Source organism: Lissotriton helveticus, chromosome 2_1 (genome assembly GCF_964261635.1).
Source record: "Lissotriton helveticus chromosome 2_1, aLisHel1.1, whole genome shotgun sequence".
In the NCBI taxonomy this organism is placed as follows: Eukaryota; Metazoa; Chordata; class Amphibia; order Caudata; family Salamandridae; genus Lissotriton; species Lissotriton helveticus.
In genome coordinates, this window is record NC_136059.1 from 325,461,155 (window position 1) to 325,475,908 (window position 14,754).

At 48.5% G+C, this 14,754-nt stretch overlaps 1 protein-coding gene across 2 annotated transcripts in view; it reads right to left on the reverse strand.

Moving 5' to 3' along the window:
* ADAMTS12 (ADAM metallopeptidase with thrombospondin type 1 motif 12) overlaps positions 1-14,754 on the reverse strand; it is a 2,873,463-nt gene that overhangs the window by 287,442 nt on the left and 2,571,267 nt on the right. For both annotated transcript variants that reach the window (XM_078677277.1, XM_078677276.1), the window contains one exon: positions 4,924-5,076. In XM_078677277.1, the coding sequence (XP_078533403.1) occupies positions 4,924-5,076 (153 nt within the window). The remainder of the gene's footprint in view (positions 1-4,923; positions 5,077-14,754) is intronic.

Here is a 14,754-nt window from a genome sequence, read left to right on the forward strand (position 1 = left end):
AATATTACTATTTTATTAAAATGCAGAGAGGTATTTTGTTACATGGAATCTCACAGTTTACTGTAGCATAAACTTGTTTTAGTGTTGCTTAATCCCTCTGACAAACCATAAGGATAGATGACTGTAAATGTATACATATTTCTGATTTTATAACTGTATGTATGATGGTTGCTAGCATTCGCACACTTCAGTAGGGCTATGTTGGTATAGGTGTCAAGAAATGGTACAGACTAAAGGACTTATTGGTTCATTGTGAAAAGGTATATCAGATTTCATTGGCTTAATATGTTTATTAAGAAAAGCTATGTAAAAGCTAGTAAGCCTGGCTTACTTATTGCGAAAAGCATATGTTAAAAGCTACAGGCTTTTAATAGTGGATTGTTAATATACTACGGTCAGAGCTTGTTGGATGGCATTTTTTTCCATGGAAGAGCATGGATTACCATAGTAGGGAAGGAGAACAGCAAGGACCGCAACACCGTCACCCTGCTGGACAACCTCGCCATCCTCGGACTCAAGCAACTGGTCAACACCACCACCCACTACGCCGGCCACACACTTGATCCCGTCTTCTCATCCAGCAAGCACATCGCCTTCAGCCACTCCACCGGACTTCACTGGACCGACCACAGCTGCGTCCACTTCAGCTCCAGAAGAACCACAACCCACCACCACCCGCAACAGGCTCCTCACAGAAGCTGGAGCAAGATCACCGCCGACCAGCTCACCACCTCCCTCAGCCAAAGCCCACCGGCCAGCACACCGGAACCTAACGAAGCGGCCGGCCACTTCACGCAGTGGCTGACCGCCTGCGCCGATGACGTCGCACCACTGAAGAACCCTCCCAGCAAACCCAGAAGCAAGAAGGCCCCCTGGTTCACTGACAAACTCAAGGACTCCAAGAAGGCCTGCCGCACCCTCGAGAAAGCCTGGCTCCTCGACCGGACCACTGACAACATGACCGCCCTCAAACTCGCGACCCGCAAGCACCACCAGCTTATCCGCACCACCAAGAAGAAATCACTTAAGGACCGACTGGACAACAACGCCCACGACAGCAAGGAACTCTTCAGCATCGTCAAGGAGTTCTCCAACCCCAGCACCGGCAACATCGACATCACCCCTTCACAAGATCTCTGCGACTCCCTCGCCTCATTCTTCCACCGCAAGATCGCCGACATCCACAACAGCTTCGGCGCCCCTTCCACGCTCCCAACCGTCGAACCAACGCACCCCACCTCCGACCCTCCGCACCTGGACCACAGTGACCACCGAAGACACAGCCCGCGCGATGAACACCATCCACTCCGGATCCCTGACTGACCCCTGCCCCTACCACCTCTTCAACAAGGCCGACTCCACCATCGCACCCCAACTCCGAGACGTCATCAACACCTCCTTCGACACCGCCACCTTCCCGGAGAGCTGGAAGCACGCCGAGCTCAGCGCCCTACTGAAGAAACCAACAGCGGACCCCACCGACCTCAAAAACTTCCGCCCCATCTCGCTCCTCCCCTTTCCTGCCAAAGCCATGGAGAAGATCGCCAACAGACAACTTGCCGCCTTCCTCGAGACGAATGGATCCCTCGACCCCTGGCAGTCCGGTTTCAGAGCCAACCACAGCACCGAGACCGCCCTCATCGCAGCCACCGACGACATCCGAGCCCTGCTCGACAACGGGGAAACAGCAGCACTCATCCTCCTGGACCTCTCCGCAGCGTTCGACACGGACTGCCACCGCACCCTAGTCCAACGCCTCAGCAACACCGGCATCCAAGGGAAAGCACTGAAGTGGATCATCTCGTTCCTCGCCGGAAGAACACAGAGAGTCCGCCTCCCCCCGTTTCGATCCGAGGCCACTGAAGTCATCTGCGGCATCCCGCAAGGATCATCACTCAGCCCCACCCTCTTCAACGTCTACATGAGACCTCTCGCCACCATCGCACGCCAACACAACCTCAATATCATCTCCTATGCCGACGACACCCAGCTGATCCTCTCCCTCACTAGAGACCCCGACACCGCCAGAACCAGCCTCCACGAAGGGATGAAAGACGTCGCCGAGTGGATGAAGAACAGCCGCCTGAAACTGAACTCAGACAAGACGGAAGTCCTCATCCTGGGACCATCACCCTCCGCCTGGGACGACTCCTGGTGGCCCCCAGCCCTGGGCACGGCACCCAAGCCTACAGACCACGCACGCAACCTGGGCTTCATCCTGGACTCCTCCCTATCGATGACCAGACAAGTCAACGCCGTCTCCTCTTCATGCTTTCACACCCTCCGCATGCTCCACAAGATCTTCCGATGGATCCCGACCGAAACCAGGAAGACAGTCACCAGCCGACTGGACTACGGAAACACCCTCTACGCCGGAACCACAGCCAAGCTACAGAAAAGACTCCAACGCATCCAGAACGCCTCCGCCCGACTCATCCTGGACATCCCCCGACGCAACCACATCTCCGGCCACCTGAGGGACCTGCACTGGCTCCCCGTCAGCAAGAGTATCACGTTCCGGCTCCTCACCCACGCACACAAGTCTCCCCACGACCTGGGCCCCAAGTACCTCAACGACCGCCTGACCTTCCACACACCCACCCGCCAGCTACGGTCTGCCAGCCTCGCCCTCGCCACCGTACCACGCATCCGAAGAACCACCACCGGAGGCAGATCCTTCTCCTACCTGGCGGCCAAGACATGGAACTCCCCATCCACCTTCGGCTGACCCAGGACCACCTATCCTTCAGGAAGCAACTGAAGACCTGGCTGTTCGAGCAGTAGCGGACCCCCCTTCCCCAAGCGCCTTGAGACCCTTCCGGGTGAGTAGCGCGCTATACAAGTGTCATGATTGATTGATTGATTGATTTTTGGTGTTGGTGACTCACTTGAACAAACCGTGAGGATAGAAGATTTACAACGTGATAATCCATTTGAGGCCTTTTTAAGAGGGATTTTATATAGTTGTGACAAATGTAATTGTGTACATATTTGTAATGTTATTATTGTGTGCCTGAAGGTTGCCTTGTAGGATTACGCATGCTCCATACATTAGATCTGAGTTGGTTATAATGACAAGCCAGTGATTATGGCTGTACGTTTTGATTGGTTCATTTGGAAGAGCTACACAAGATGCCAATGTTCTAATTGTTTTAATAAAAGTTACATCAAAGGTAATAGGCCGCATTTATTTATTATGAAACACATATGTTAAAGCTGCTGCTTTGTAAGTTTGCCACCCCCTCGACCTCTCTCCAAAGATTTACTAGTACTGATGTAAACTGGAACTAGTTATTAATCTAATGGAAATAAAAAGGTTGAGAGGGAATATCCTTGCCTCATTCCTTGTTCTAATTTAAAGCCTTTAGACAGTATTCCATTCACTCCTGCTCTCGAACTACGTTAAACATAAAGTGACATCAACATTTTAATAAAGTGATGACCGAATACGTACTTTAACAATGCTGAACCAAGAACGCCCCATTGCAGTTTGTCTTCAGATTTTTTTCACATCTGGTGAAATAGCTGCTACTGATGCGGCATACAATTTTGAAGTCATAATTATTTCTTATGTTGTCACTGCAGTACTTTCACCTTATAAAGCCAGTTTGGGATGAGTATATGATGTCTGGTATAACTTTCACTAGACAGGTGGCTTGTCATTTGGATTGGGTTTTACATTTATTGATATTCGCCAATAATAAAGGATCTTTATCCTCTTTAGAAATGACAGCAACTGCGGCCTCTGTTGCTGTGGCCCCAGAATGGGAAACATCCTTTACGACACAACTTTTACCACGCAGTGCCTTTACAACGCAGGTTTTTCAACGCAAGTCATTATATCAAATTGCGCTGGGGGGGGCTCTAGGATAGGTAATAGTTTAATTTACTATCCAACACCTTCCCTACTATCCATGGGGCTGGAGTTGGAAAAGGAAATTAAACTATTCACTATCCAGCACCCCCCAACGCAAGTCGTTGTAACGATTTGCGTTGAAAAACCTGCGTTAGGCATGCGTAGTAAAAGCATGCGTTGTAACAACGTACATCCCCCGAGAATGGGTGATGTCCTGAAACAGGTACAATATTAGATCAGCCATTTCTTTAAATGATAATATTATAGAAGAGGTCTGAGAAAACATCTGGAGAGGGTGGTTGTCCCACAGAAAGGGATTGGATAACCTTATTAAATTTTGCCGGCTCGTTGGGTTTGTCAAATAAGACACAGGCTCACCTAATAAACAAGGCAATTCAATATTGTGTTCGTCCGTAATGTGTGTAGTTATCCTTATTTTATGAGCAAAAACAGGCATGGAAATCGCTAAACGTGAATGACATTTCAGCGGCTTTCAGTATCTTGTCATGACTATCCTTCATAATTCCTATTTGGTTTAGGTTCTCTTAACCAATTCACCCACGTTTTGGGGGGTGATTGTGGGCATCTAGTAGTTTCAAACAATATCTTTCATCTCTAAGGAATAGGCTTTCCAGTAACAGTCTAAAATATTGTGAATAAGGGTCCACACTTATTTTTATTGCTCATATCAGTTAATAGATATATAGACCAATGTATTTCCACATATATTACATTTCGCAATGAAACCAACAGAACAGGTGAAAAATAAAGTAAAAAACTCTCGATATAAAAGTCAAATTAGAGTTAGAGTACTATCATAAAGTTGAAACATTAACATGAAAAAATGGTAATGTACATTACAAAAAACAAATCATATAACGACAAATGAAAAAAAAATACAGCACATTTTTATACTGGGCCATGATCAAAAATATTTCCAATTACTAAGTATTAGATACACACCATACCAATACATAGGCTCCATTGCCCTGATAGTTATATTCACTCTATTGTAACATCAACAGACAAGCTAACAGCATTTTACCTTGATGAAGAACTAGTCTTACCTTGCTCCAATTTGCAATTTTCCAGACAGCACAAGGACGAAGATGACATGTTCTTGCAGGGTCAGGTTTTTTAACATGTTGGCAATGGGAAGAATTCATGGTACTGCAATACACATCCCTCCATACAGCACCCAATCCACAAGTAGTGGAACACTGCATAAAAACACATTTGAGATACTTCATAAATGCTTTGTAGCATGGGCTTAATCATGATTATATTGGGTAGTAACATCTGTAATTTATAGTGCTTTGAATTTTTATTATTATTCTTATGATTATTATTACTATTATATTTATCAGTATTAGTAGTAGTAATAGTAGTAGTAGTATTAGTTGCGTTTGTTTCAGCTTCATATGAAGTGACGAAAATGAAAACTGATTGCCAGAGTACATTAAGATATGTTAATGCTCCAAATTGGCACCCACCCACAAATAATGAAGTATATATAATTATGATAACGCCAAGATCATCGCTTTGAAATGTCATTTGTAAAATGGTTAAATAATTAGCGAAACATTAAATGGTGCACGAAATCAATGTAACTCAAATTGCAAATTTTCTTATTGGTTTATGATTACAAATTATATAGCTTAGTTGTCTATTTTATTTGGGAAGCAATTAGTAATATCATCCTTGAGGATATCTGTAATTTCAGCAGGAAATGATTGCTATTGGTATGCGATATCACATACAGCTTGTTCAACAATACAATATGTTGCATGATTGAGTTGTTCTATAACATTCATGTTTCAAAGATGAATTAGTGTTTCAAAACATACTACTTTAACTAAATATTTAAATGTAGGTAAGGCCTGCAGGCAGTCTGTGTTGGCTTTATTGTTTGAATATACTCAGTATCACAATACAAGGATACATTTTGTGAGTGGGTGTTGTGAGGTTGCAGCATGCATGGAACTGTGTGTGGTGTGAAAGGTGACCTCGTTGATGACATACTTTATGTAACACAATAAAGTGGTTCCATCCATTAGAGATAAGGTCTGCATGGCTTTCCTTTCTTTGGGGCATCCATCGTGGCCTTTTTCTTTTATTGTCCATGGCAGTTTCAACAAAGTCTAATTTTGACACTATAATTGATGGAGTTGTGCCATCTTCAAGCACCTGCTAATAATATTAGATTAGCTGCTGCCACAAGTCATCTCCTTCACCGACACAGAAAATCCTAGACCCCATCAGAAACTTGGACTTTGAAGTGCCAATCCACCTCCCAGTGACCAATCTCTGCTTCTTCTCACTCTACTGTAAGGATCTTAGCGAAATACATGCAAAAATGGTTACCAACCTGAATTCAATTGTTATTAGGCCCTGTCTACCTGCCAGTATCCCCAGATTTCCCAGCTTTCCTCAATCCAGTATCTTGTATTTGTTTGAATTATGAGAGCGATAATGTGCAAGAAATTGGACTCCTCACTGACACTTGCTCCTAGGTTGTGACGAAGGGCCTGATTTATATTTGGGCGGATTATCCGTGGTTCCACCAAGATGACGAAGTAAATTACTCAATCACTCAGATGGAGGGACCACCATTCAGATTTTTAAATGACCACTGAGTTGCCGGTCATTTATAAAGCATTACCACCATGGCAGTTCCATTCAATGCATTTTAATGTTTGGTACAGGGCTCTGTCAGCAAGACAGAGCCCTGTACCAAACAGTTCTTTCTTTTTATTTTCAAAAAGAAAATCCCAAAAAAGGATTTTCTTTTTAAAAATAAAAAATGCAATACTCCCCTCACCATAGGAGTCCTCTTCCATGGCAAGAGGAGCATTTAGCAGTTTTCATGGCCCCTCATTGCCTGTGGTTTCCCTGGCTGTGACAGGCTGTAAAAACTGACCTTTCATTCCGCTCATCTAAATTAGGTGGGTGTAATGACAGCCCAACTTTCTATGGCCCATACTCTGTAGGGCTGTCTGAGAAGTTTGGCCATGGCAGAGACAGAGTAGCCTTCACAGTGGCCAATATTAAGGTCCGCCCACAGATAAATCTGGTGGGAGGACCACTATGTTAGCAGGGAGGAAACTCTGTTGTCGTTGGGATGGAGTACCGTTGTCACCAACATGTAAATTGTGCCCTAAGTCCATGACAAGAGTAAAAGTCAAATATTGCTACTTCTGCTGGGAAGACAAAAATCTAGACTGCACTGGGAGGTGGGTAAATTTTTGTAGGAACCAATATCTGCATTGAGCACTGACTAAAGGTTAGAACCTTCCCAGAAGCAAAGAGCCATGAAGAACTGCACCTCAGCTGCCAGATGTTCTTAATTTTGTGTGAACCTGTTGGAATCATCTTCGACATCATACAATTTGTGCACATTTTATGGATGCATGTTTTGGTATCAACTTACATAGCGAGCCCATGTACGGTTGATGCTTCCTTGTCCACTTAGTGCCAAGTACTCTTTAAGTGTCCCTGAAAATGTTGACTAAAACTAGCAACTGTTGCGTAAAGACCAGTTACGATCAGAACACCCGTGGGTGACACCAATTCTGTTTTCTGGCACTGCTTGCTACTCTGAGCTTCAATTAACTCAATTTCAACTCATCTGTGGAAGCCCCAGTTGCTGACACCTGAGGCACGGTATACTGGCATTCTTTAGACTCCAGCTAGATTCCTAAGCAAATTACTAATACCCTTTCAGTGGCTTTAAAACACCAACTAAGCTTTTTGGTAGCAGATTTGTTGACATTTGGTGTGGATGCTGTAGTATTTGTTCAGGTCAATGAACAATGTTCCCTGAACCCTGGGCTACAGGCAAATGTGGGTACATGGTACATTTATCCGACTCATCAGAGATAAATTGTACATTTCTGTCTGAAATTAAACTACGACTTGGCCAAAAGTGATACCAATCCTGTCCCATCTTTGTGATGCATCCCCATACAATAACATTGCTAATATATAATATAGATATAGCTAGAATAGAGTTAAATGGGCTACAGCACCCACCCATGACAGCACTGAGGCCAGAATGTTTACGGGCTGATTACGACTTTGGTGGTGAAGAAACGGGGTGGTGCGGCACCACCCTGCTCCCGCACTGCTGAAGTTGACCGCCAGGCACCACATTAGGAGATTACTCCTGGTCTGGTGGGTGGTCCTTTGATGTTCCCACAGTGGTGCCTTTGAAGAAGGCACCTCAATGGGAATGCCAAAGCCAGTTCCTCCAAATCATGGACTGTTACATCGATGCTGTGCAGGAACTGGGCGTGCATGAGGATTGGGGGCACAGCATGTGTCTCCCTTTATCTTCCTCATTGCATGAGGCACCTGTGGGCCCTGTAGGGCTCTCTTAGTTTCCTCACCACCAGCAGTTTTATGGTGCGCACACCGCCATGAAACCGCTGGCAGTGAGGAAACTCGTAATATGCATGCCGGGGCTGCAGCAGCCCTGTCAAGCATATTGCGGCCACACACTGCCATACCACGGCCTGGGAACCAAGTTCCCTGGCAGTTATGGTGATGCAATTGTGGACCATCCACCAAAGCTGTAATATGGTGGTCAGACCACCGGTGCAGCAGTGGCTGAACCACCGCCACCGGCGCCCCCATGAGTCTGACGGTCCTCAGTACCCCAGAATCATAATGAGGCTCTTAGTCTAGTGAAGGCACTACATTCCCCAACCTAATTTCCACCCACCACGCCATTCACTCACATGATCCCTGGGGGAAATTACCAGGCCTTTAGTATTCCTTGAGATTCCACCTGGCACTGTTGAGAAATATGGGTGCATGCAGTACCCGTGACGGAAATGCCAAAATTTGGTTTTGTCAAGGGTTACCCCAGCAAAGATAATCCTACAAATTACCAGGATACCTTGTGAATGTGGTCATGTTAGAAGCCATATTCCACTCCCGAGAGGTCATGGCGTCTATGAAATTCTCTCAGACCTTGGGAAGTAGACGGCAACAGTAGCATATTGCTCAGAAGCAAAATATGAAAGTTAGCCTAACTTACATCTTTCTGCAGTAACTGTGGCACCAAAGTACCAAGACGGCTGGGATTGTGGCAGCTTTCAATTGTTAAATACTCTACTCTGTCTAAAAAGCATATTAGTGTGTCTTGGCCTAGGAACAAGATAGACATATGAGCACCATTTTACTAAATATTGATAATTGAGTGGAGATCCAGATTTTTGATACAAATATCATCAAATTATTTCTAAAAAGGTTGCAAAATTTTGCCTTCCAAAGCAGTTCAGCCAGACCACTATCCTGATCCACTTAATGTTGACTGCGGTGGAGGCTGATTTTGTTGATGGGGAACTGCGTGTGCTTAAAACCATTAGTTTTGCTTTGTTGATTTAGAAGCACACGCAGACCCAAAATCAGCCCCCACCACAGTAAAATCAGCCCCCAGCTTGGCAGCACACCAAAACGCCCGGCAGCCAGTTGGGCCCAGGTTCCAGGGCATTTTAGGACAGTGTTCCGTATAGTAACTGACCCTCATCTCAATCTCCCCCTTTTACTCTCCTTTATCCTCTGTGTCTTTCCTCCACTCTTTCTTGCACTTTTGCCTCCTCATTTGTACTTTTCTCTTTTTGCCTTTTTCCTTTTGCCTTTTTTAGCCTGTTTTTTCCCGCCACAGCTGCCCCCGCAGCCCATCCCCCCCCAGCACGACCAGTGCGACCGGTCCAATCCAGTTCACCTCCCAGCTCCCGCCTCCCTGCTGTTCAGCCCTCCCCAACTCCTACCTAATGGCAGCCACTGCGGGGACAGGCGAGCAAGACCACTAGCTCATTGTCAGTGAAATTGCTCTCCCTCCCTCGCAGCTCTACCATTAAATGAAGCCTTCTCCCGAGCCCCTGCACTCTCGAGTGTCGGTGTTCGAGGCCCTCCTCCACCTGCAGGTTTCACCTGTGCCTCATTCCTGGTGGTCCAGTGGACCTCTGTCTCCATTCTCTTGCTCCGCTTTACCTCTTCTTTTTTACTTGTTTTTTCCCTCACTTCTATCTCCCCCCTTCACTCTCCTTCTGGGTCTTAACCTACATTTTCTGTCATTTTCCCCTCATTTCAAGCTGCCACCTTCACTCTCCTTTGTCTTTCCTCCGTTTTTCACTCGTTTTTTACCCTCATCTCAATCTCCCCATTTCACTCTCCTGTGTCCTCAGTGTCTTTCCTCCACTCTTTCTTGCACTTCTGCTGCCTTATTTGCACTTTTCTCTCTCTTTTTGCCTTTTTTAGCCCGTTTTTCCCCCGCCGCTGCTGCCCCCACGGGCCCTCACCCCCATGCCGACCAGTGCGACCGGCCCAATCCAGCTCACCTCCCTGTTCCCGTCTCCCAGCGGTCCAGCCCCCCCCCCGACCCCTACTTAATGGCGGCCACTGCGGGGACAGGCGAGCAAGACCACTGACTCATTGTCAGTGAAATTGCTCTCCCTCCCTCGCAGCTCTACCATTAAGTGAGGCCTTCGCTTGAGCCCCTGCACTCTCGAGTATTGGGGTTCGAGGACCTCCTCCACCTGCATGTTTCACCTGCACCTCATTCCTGGTGGTCCAGTGGACCTCTGTCTCCATTCTCTTGCTCCGCTTTACCTCTCCTTTTTTACTCGTTTTTTCACTCACTTCTATCTCCCCCCCTTCACTCTCCTTCTGGGTCTTAACCTCCATTTTCTGTTGTTTTCCCCTCATTTCAAGCTCCCCCCTTCACTCTCCTGTGTCTTTCCTCCGTTTATCACTCATTTTTTAACCCTCATCTCAATCTCCCCCTTTCACTCTTTGCTGTCTCATTTGCACTTTTCTCTCTCTTTTTGCCTTTTTCCTTTTGCCTTTTTTAGCCTGTTTTTCCCTGCTGCTGCTGCCCCCGCGGCCCTCCCCCCAGCACGACCAGTGCAATGGGCCCAACTCAGCTCCCCTCCCTGCTCCCGCCTCCCAGCTGTCCAGCCCTCCCCGACCCCTACTTAATGGCGGCCACTGCAAGTCCGCTGCGGTACCAGGTCGCCGGGGTGGCAAAGGCAAGCCCGTCAGCACCCGTCCATGACCCGACTGCAACCACCCCAAGGAACCCTGGATCTCTGCACCGCTACCGCTACCGCTACGACCCAGCGGCACTCCACGCTCTCAACCCATACCGCAACAACAACTGCAAGCTAGCATCACCAGCCGACACCCACGGACCCTTCAGCTGTCACCTCTGCTGGCACACCTGCTGCACTGCCAAGACCACTGACCCAGCGCAATCCACCCGCAACAACACAACCAAACCAAAGACCCTGCAATGCATCCTCCTCAACGTCTGATCCCGCCACAAACACGCCACCGAAATCTGGGACCTCCTCAACAGCACTTCCACCGGACGTAGCATTCTTTACCGAAACCTGGACCAACATCACCTCGGGACCGGACATCGCCATCCCTATTCCCCAAGGACACAAGATATCCAGGAAGGACTGCCCCACCCGCCCTGGAGGAGGAAACGTCATTGTCCACAAACTCACCCTCCGCTTGAGCACACTCACGGAAGAGCCCATAGACCTGATGGGTCACCTTCACTTCAAGATACTGCACAGCCCTACCTCTACCCTCTGTGGAACCCTCATCTACCGACCCCCTGGACCCCACAGACTTTTTGCCAACTCACAGACATCATCTTTCTGCATGCCAACACGTCAACCACCTACACCCTACTGGGAGACCTCAACTTCCACCTCGATAACCAACTGGACCCCAGCATCACATCCCTCCTGGACAACCTCCACAACATTGGACTCCGCCAGATGGTGACCGAACCCACGCACTCAGCAGGACACACCCTCGACCCCTCACAACAGGAAACTCCATCACCTTCAGCCACACTACCGAACTCCCATGGACTGACCATTAATGCGTCCAGTTCACCTTCAGAACACCCACCATCCACAAACACCAGCACCTGCTACCAGGAAGAAACTGGACCAGAATCACTGATGACCAGCTAACATCATCACTCAGCAAGTCCACCCCAACCATTGCGGAAAACGCCGCAGCCCGAACCCTGCACAGATGGATCTCCGACAGCACCAACACCATAGCCCCCCTCAAGAAAAACAACAACAGCCACACCAAGAAAGCTAGAATGTTCACCACGAACTTCGAGAGTCCAGACGCACTTGCCGCCGCCTTGAAAAAGCCTGGAGGAACAGCAAAGAAGCCACAGAAGCCCACAACAACTTCAGAGCCTCCTCCAACGCCCACCAAGAACTCATCAGAAAAAAGAGAAAACAAGGCATTGAAGACAGAATCTCCACTCATGCACACAACAGCAAAGAACTCTTCAACATCATCAAGGAGTTCGCCCAACCCACCAGCGAGTCTACCGACATCCCTCCCTCACAAGACCTCTGTGACAAACTCAGGTGCTTTTTCCACCGCAAAATCAAGAGCATCTACGACAACTTCGACGAAGACAACCAACACACTGAACCCTCACCAACCACCCCAACACCCTGAAGCCAGCGATCGACAACTGGACAGCCCTCACCACCGAAGATATACTGAAAACGATGAAGTCAATCCACTCCGGGGCCCCCACAGACCCCTGCCCCCACCACATTTTCAACAGAGCTGCCGACATCATCGCACCTGTGCTCTGCCACACCATCAACCACTCCCTGGCAACCGCATGTTCCCTGACGACTGGAAACATGCTGAGATCAACCCCCTCCTGAAGAAACTCTTGGCAGACCCCACCAACCTCAAAAACTACAGACCAATCTCCCTGCTCCTGTTCCCAGCAAAAACCATTGAGAAAGCCATTAAAGCCAACTCGCCACAATCTTCGAAGAGCACAACACCCTCAACTCCTCCCAATCCGGCTTCAGAAAGAACCACAGTACGGAACCGCCCTGCTTGCCGCAACACACAACATCCATACCTTACTGGACAAAAGAGAAACAGCAGCCCTCATCCTCCTCGACCTCTCAGCAACGTTCGACACAGTCTCTCACCGCTCCCCAATATGCAGACTCCACGGCGCAGGGATCCAAGACAAGGCCCTCAACTGGATCCACTCCTTCCTCTCCGGCAGAACGCAGTAGGTCAGACTCTCTCCTTTCCTCTGACACCCTACACCTACCACCTGCGTAGTCCCCCAGAGGTCCTCCCTCACCCCTACGCTCTTCAACGTCTACATGGGTCCGCTCGCCCTCATCGTCAGAACCTACGGACTCAACATTGTGTCATACACAGACGACACCCAGCTCATCCTCTCCCTATCCAACGAACCCAACACTGCCAGACACAACTTTCGAGAAGGCATGGAAGCCGTCACCAAATGGATGAAAAACAGCTCCTTACAACTATACACAAACAAAACGGAAGTACTCATCATGGGCCCAAACCCAGATGCCTGAAACGACACCTGGTGGCCCCTCTCCCTCGGAAGCCTGCCCACCCCCACGGACCACGCACGCAACTTGGGAATCATACTGGACTCAGAGCTCAAAATGGATCCCCAGATCAACTCAGTCTCGTCCTCCTGCTTCCACACCCTCCGCCTCCTATGTAACACCTTCAAATGGATCCCCCTCGAACACAGAAAGACCGTCACTCACGCCCTGGTCAACAGCAGGCTCGACTACGGCAACGCACTCTATGCCGGAATAAACAAAAACCTCACCCGCAAGCTACAGAACATCCAAAACGCCGCGGCAAGACTGGTTCTCAACCTGCCAAACCACTGCCACACCTCCCAGCACCTGCGCACACTGCACTGGCTCCCCATCGAAGCTACAGTCACCTTCAAGATGCTAACCCACGCTCACAAGGCCCTCCACGACACCAGGCCAGAACACCTGAACAGCAGACTCAAATTCCACGCACCCCAAAGGACCCTACGATCAGCCCAGCTCTCATACGCCATGGTCTCCCGCACCAGCAAGACCAGATCGGGAGGCCACTCCTTCTTTTGTGCCTGGACCTACCTTCCGCTCCACCTCAGACAGATAACATCGCTCCCCATCTTCTCAAGAAACCTCAAAACCTTGCTCTTCGACAGACCCCCTTCTTAATGGACTGGAACCTGCAACCCCCCCACACCCACAGCGCCTTGAGACCCTTACGTGTGAGTAGTCGCGCTTAACAAACACCTGATTTGATTTGATTTGACTGTATCAAGAATATCTCCAGCCTCTGCTTGCTCTTTCCTACCTGCTGCACTCCTCACAGGCTTGCCTAACACCCCCTGCATTTCTCTCCCCTCACAGGACCTACTTAACTGTGGCCTCAGTGCAGACGTGCAGTGTATGTGAGTAGCTTGCACACATCATTGGCATGCCAGGGACAAGCCTGTCTGCACTCGTACGAGCCTAGCCTGCACCCTGTGCCATGAACACTGGCCCTAACCCACCTTACTGCTATCCTGTGGCATTCCTCTGTTCTCTGAAACCAAGCTGCTGCTTACCTCGTTACGGCCGCTTCACACCATGCAACACAGAGGGTGCCTTCATCTACACCTCATGTTGCTTCTGCTGCACCACCACACCCAAGGCTCCAATACCCACCACACCAACAGCACCCAAAAACCCACAAGCTCAAGCATACATAAAACAATACTTACACACTCCTCTGCTCTACATCATGCATGCTCCTCAACACCTGTTCACTCAGCAAAGACGTCACAGACATCTGGGGCCTACAGGAAAATGCTGCCACCGATTAACTTTTCCACACTGAAACATGGCTGGCCATAGCATCAAGACCAGACATTGCTAAGGTCATCCCCACAGCATCCAAGTTCATCAGGCTGTACTACCAACACATATCCAGAGGAGGAATACCCATACTTTTTAAGGACACATCAGCTGCTCCACCAACAAAGAAACAGAAACTGATTACAT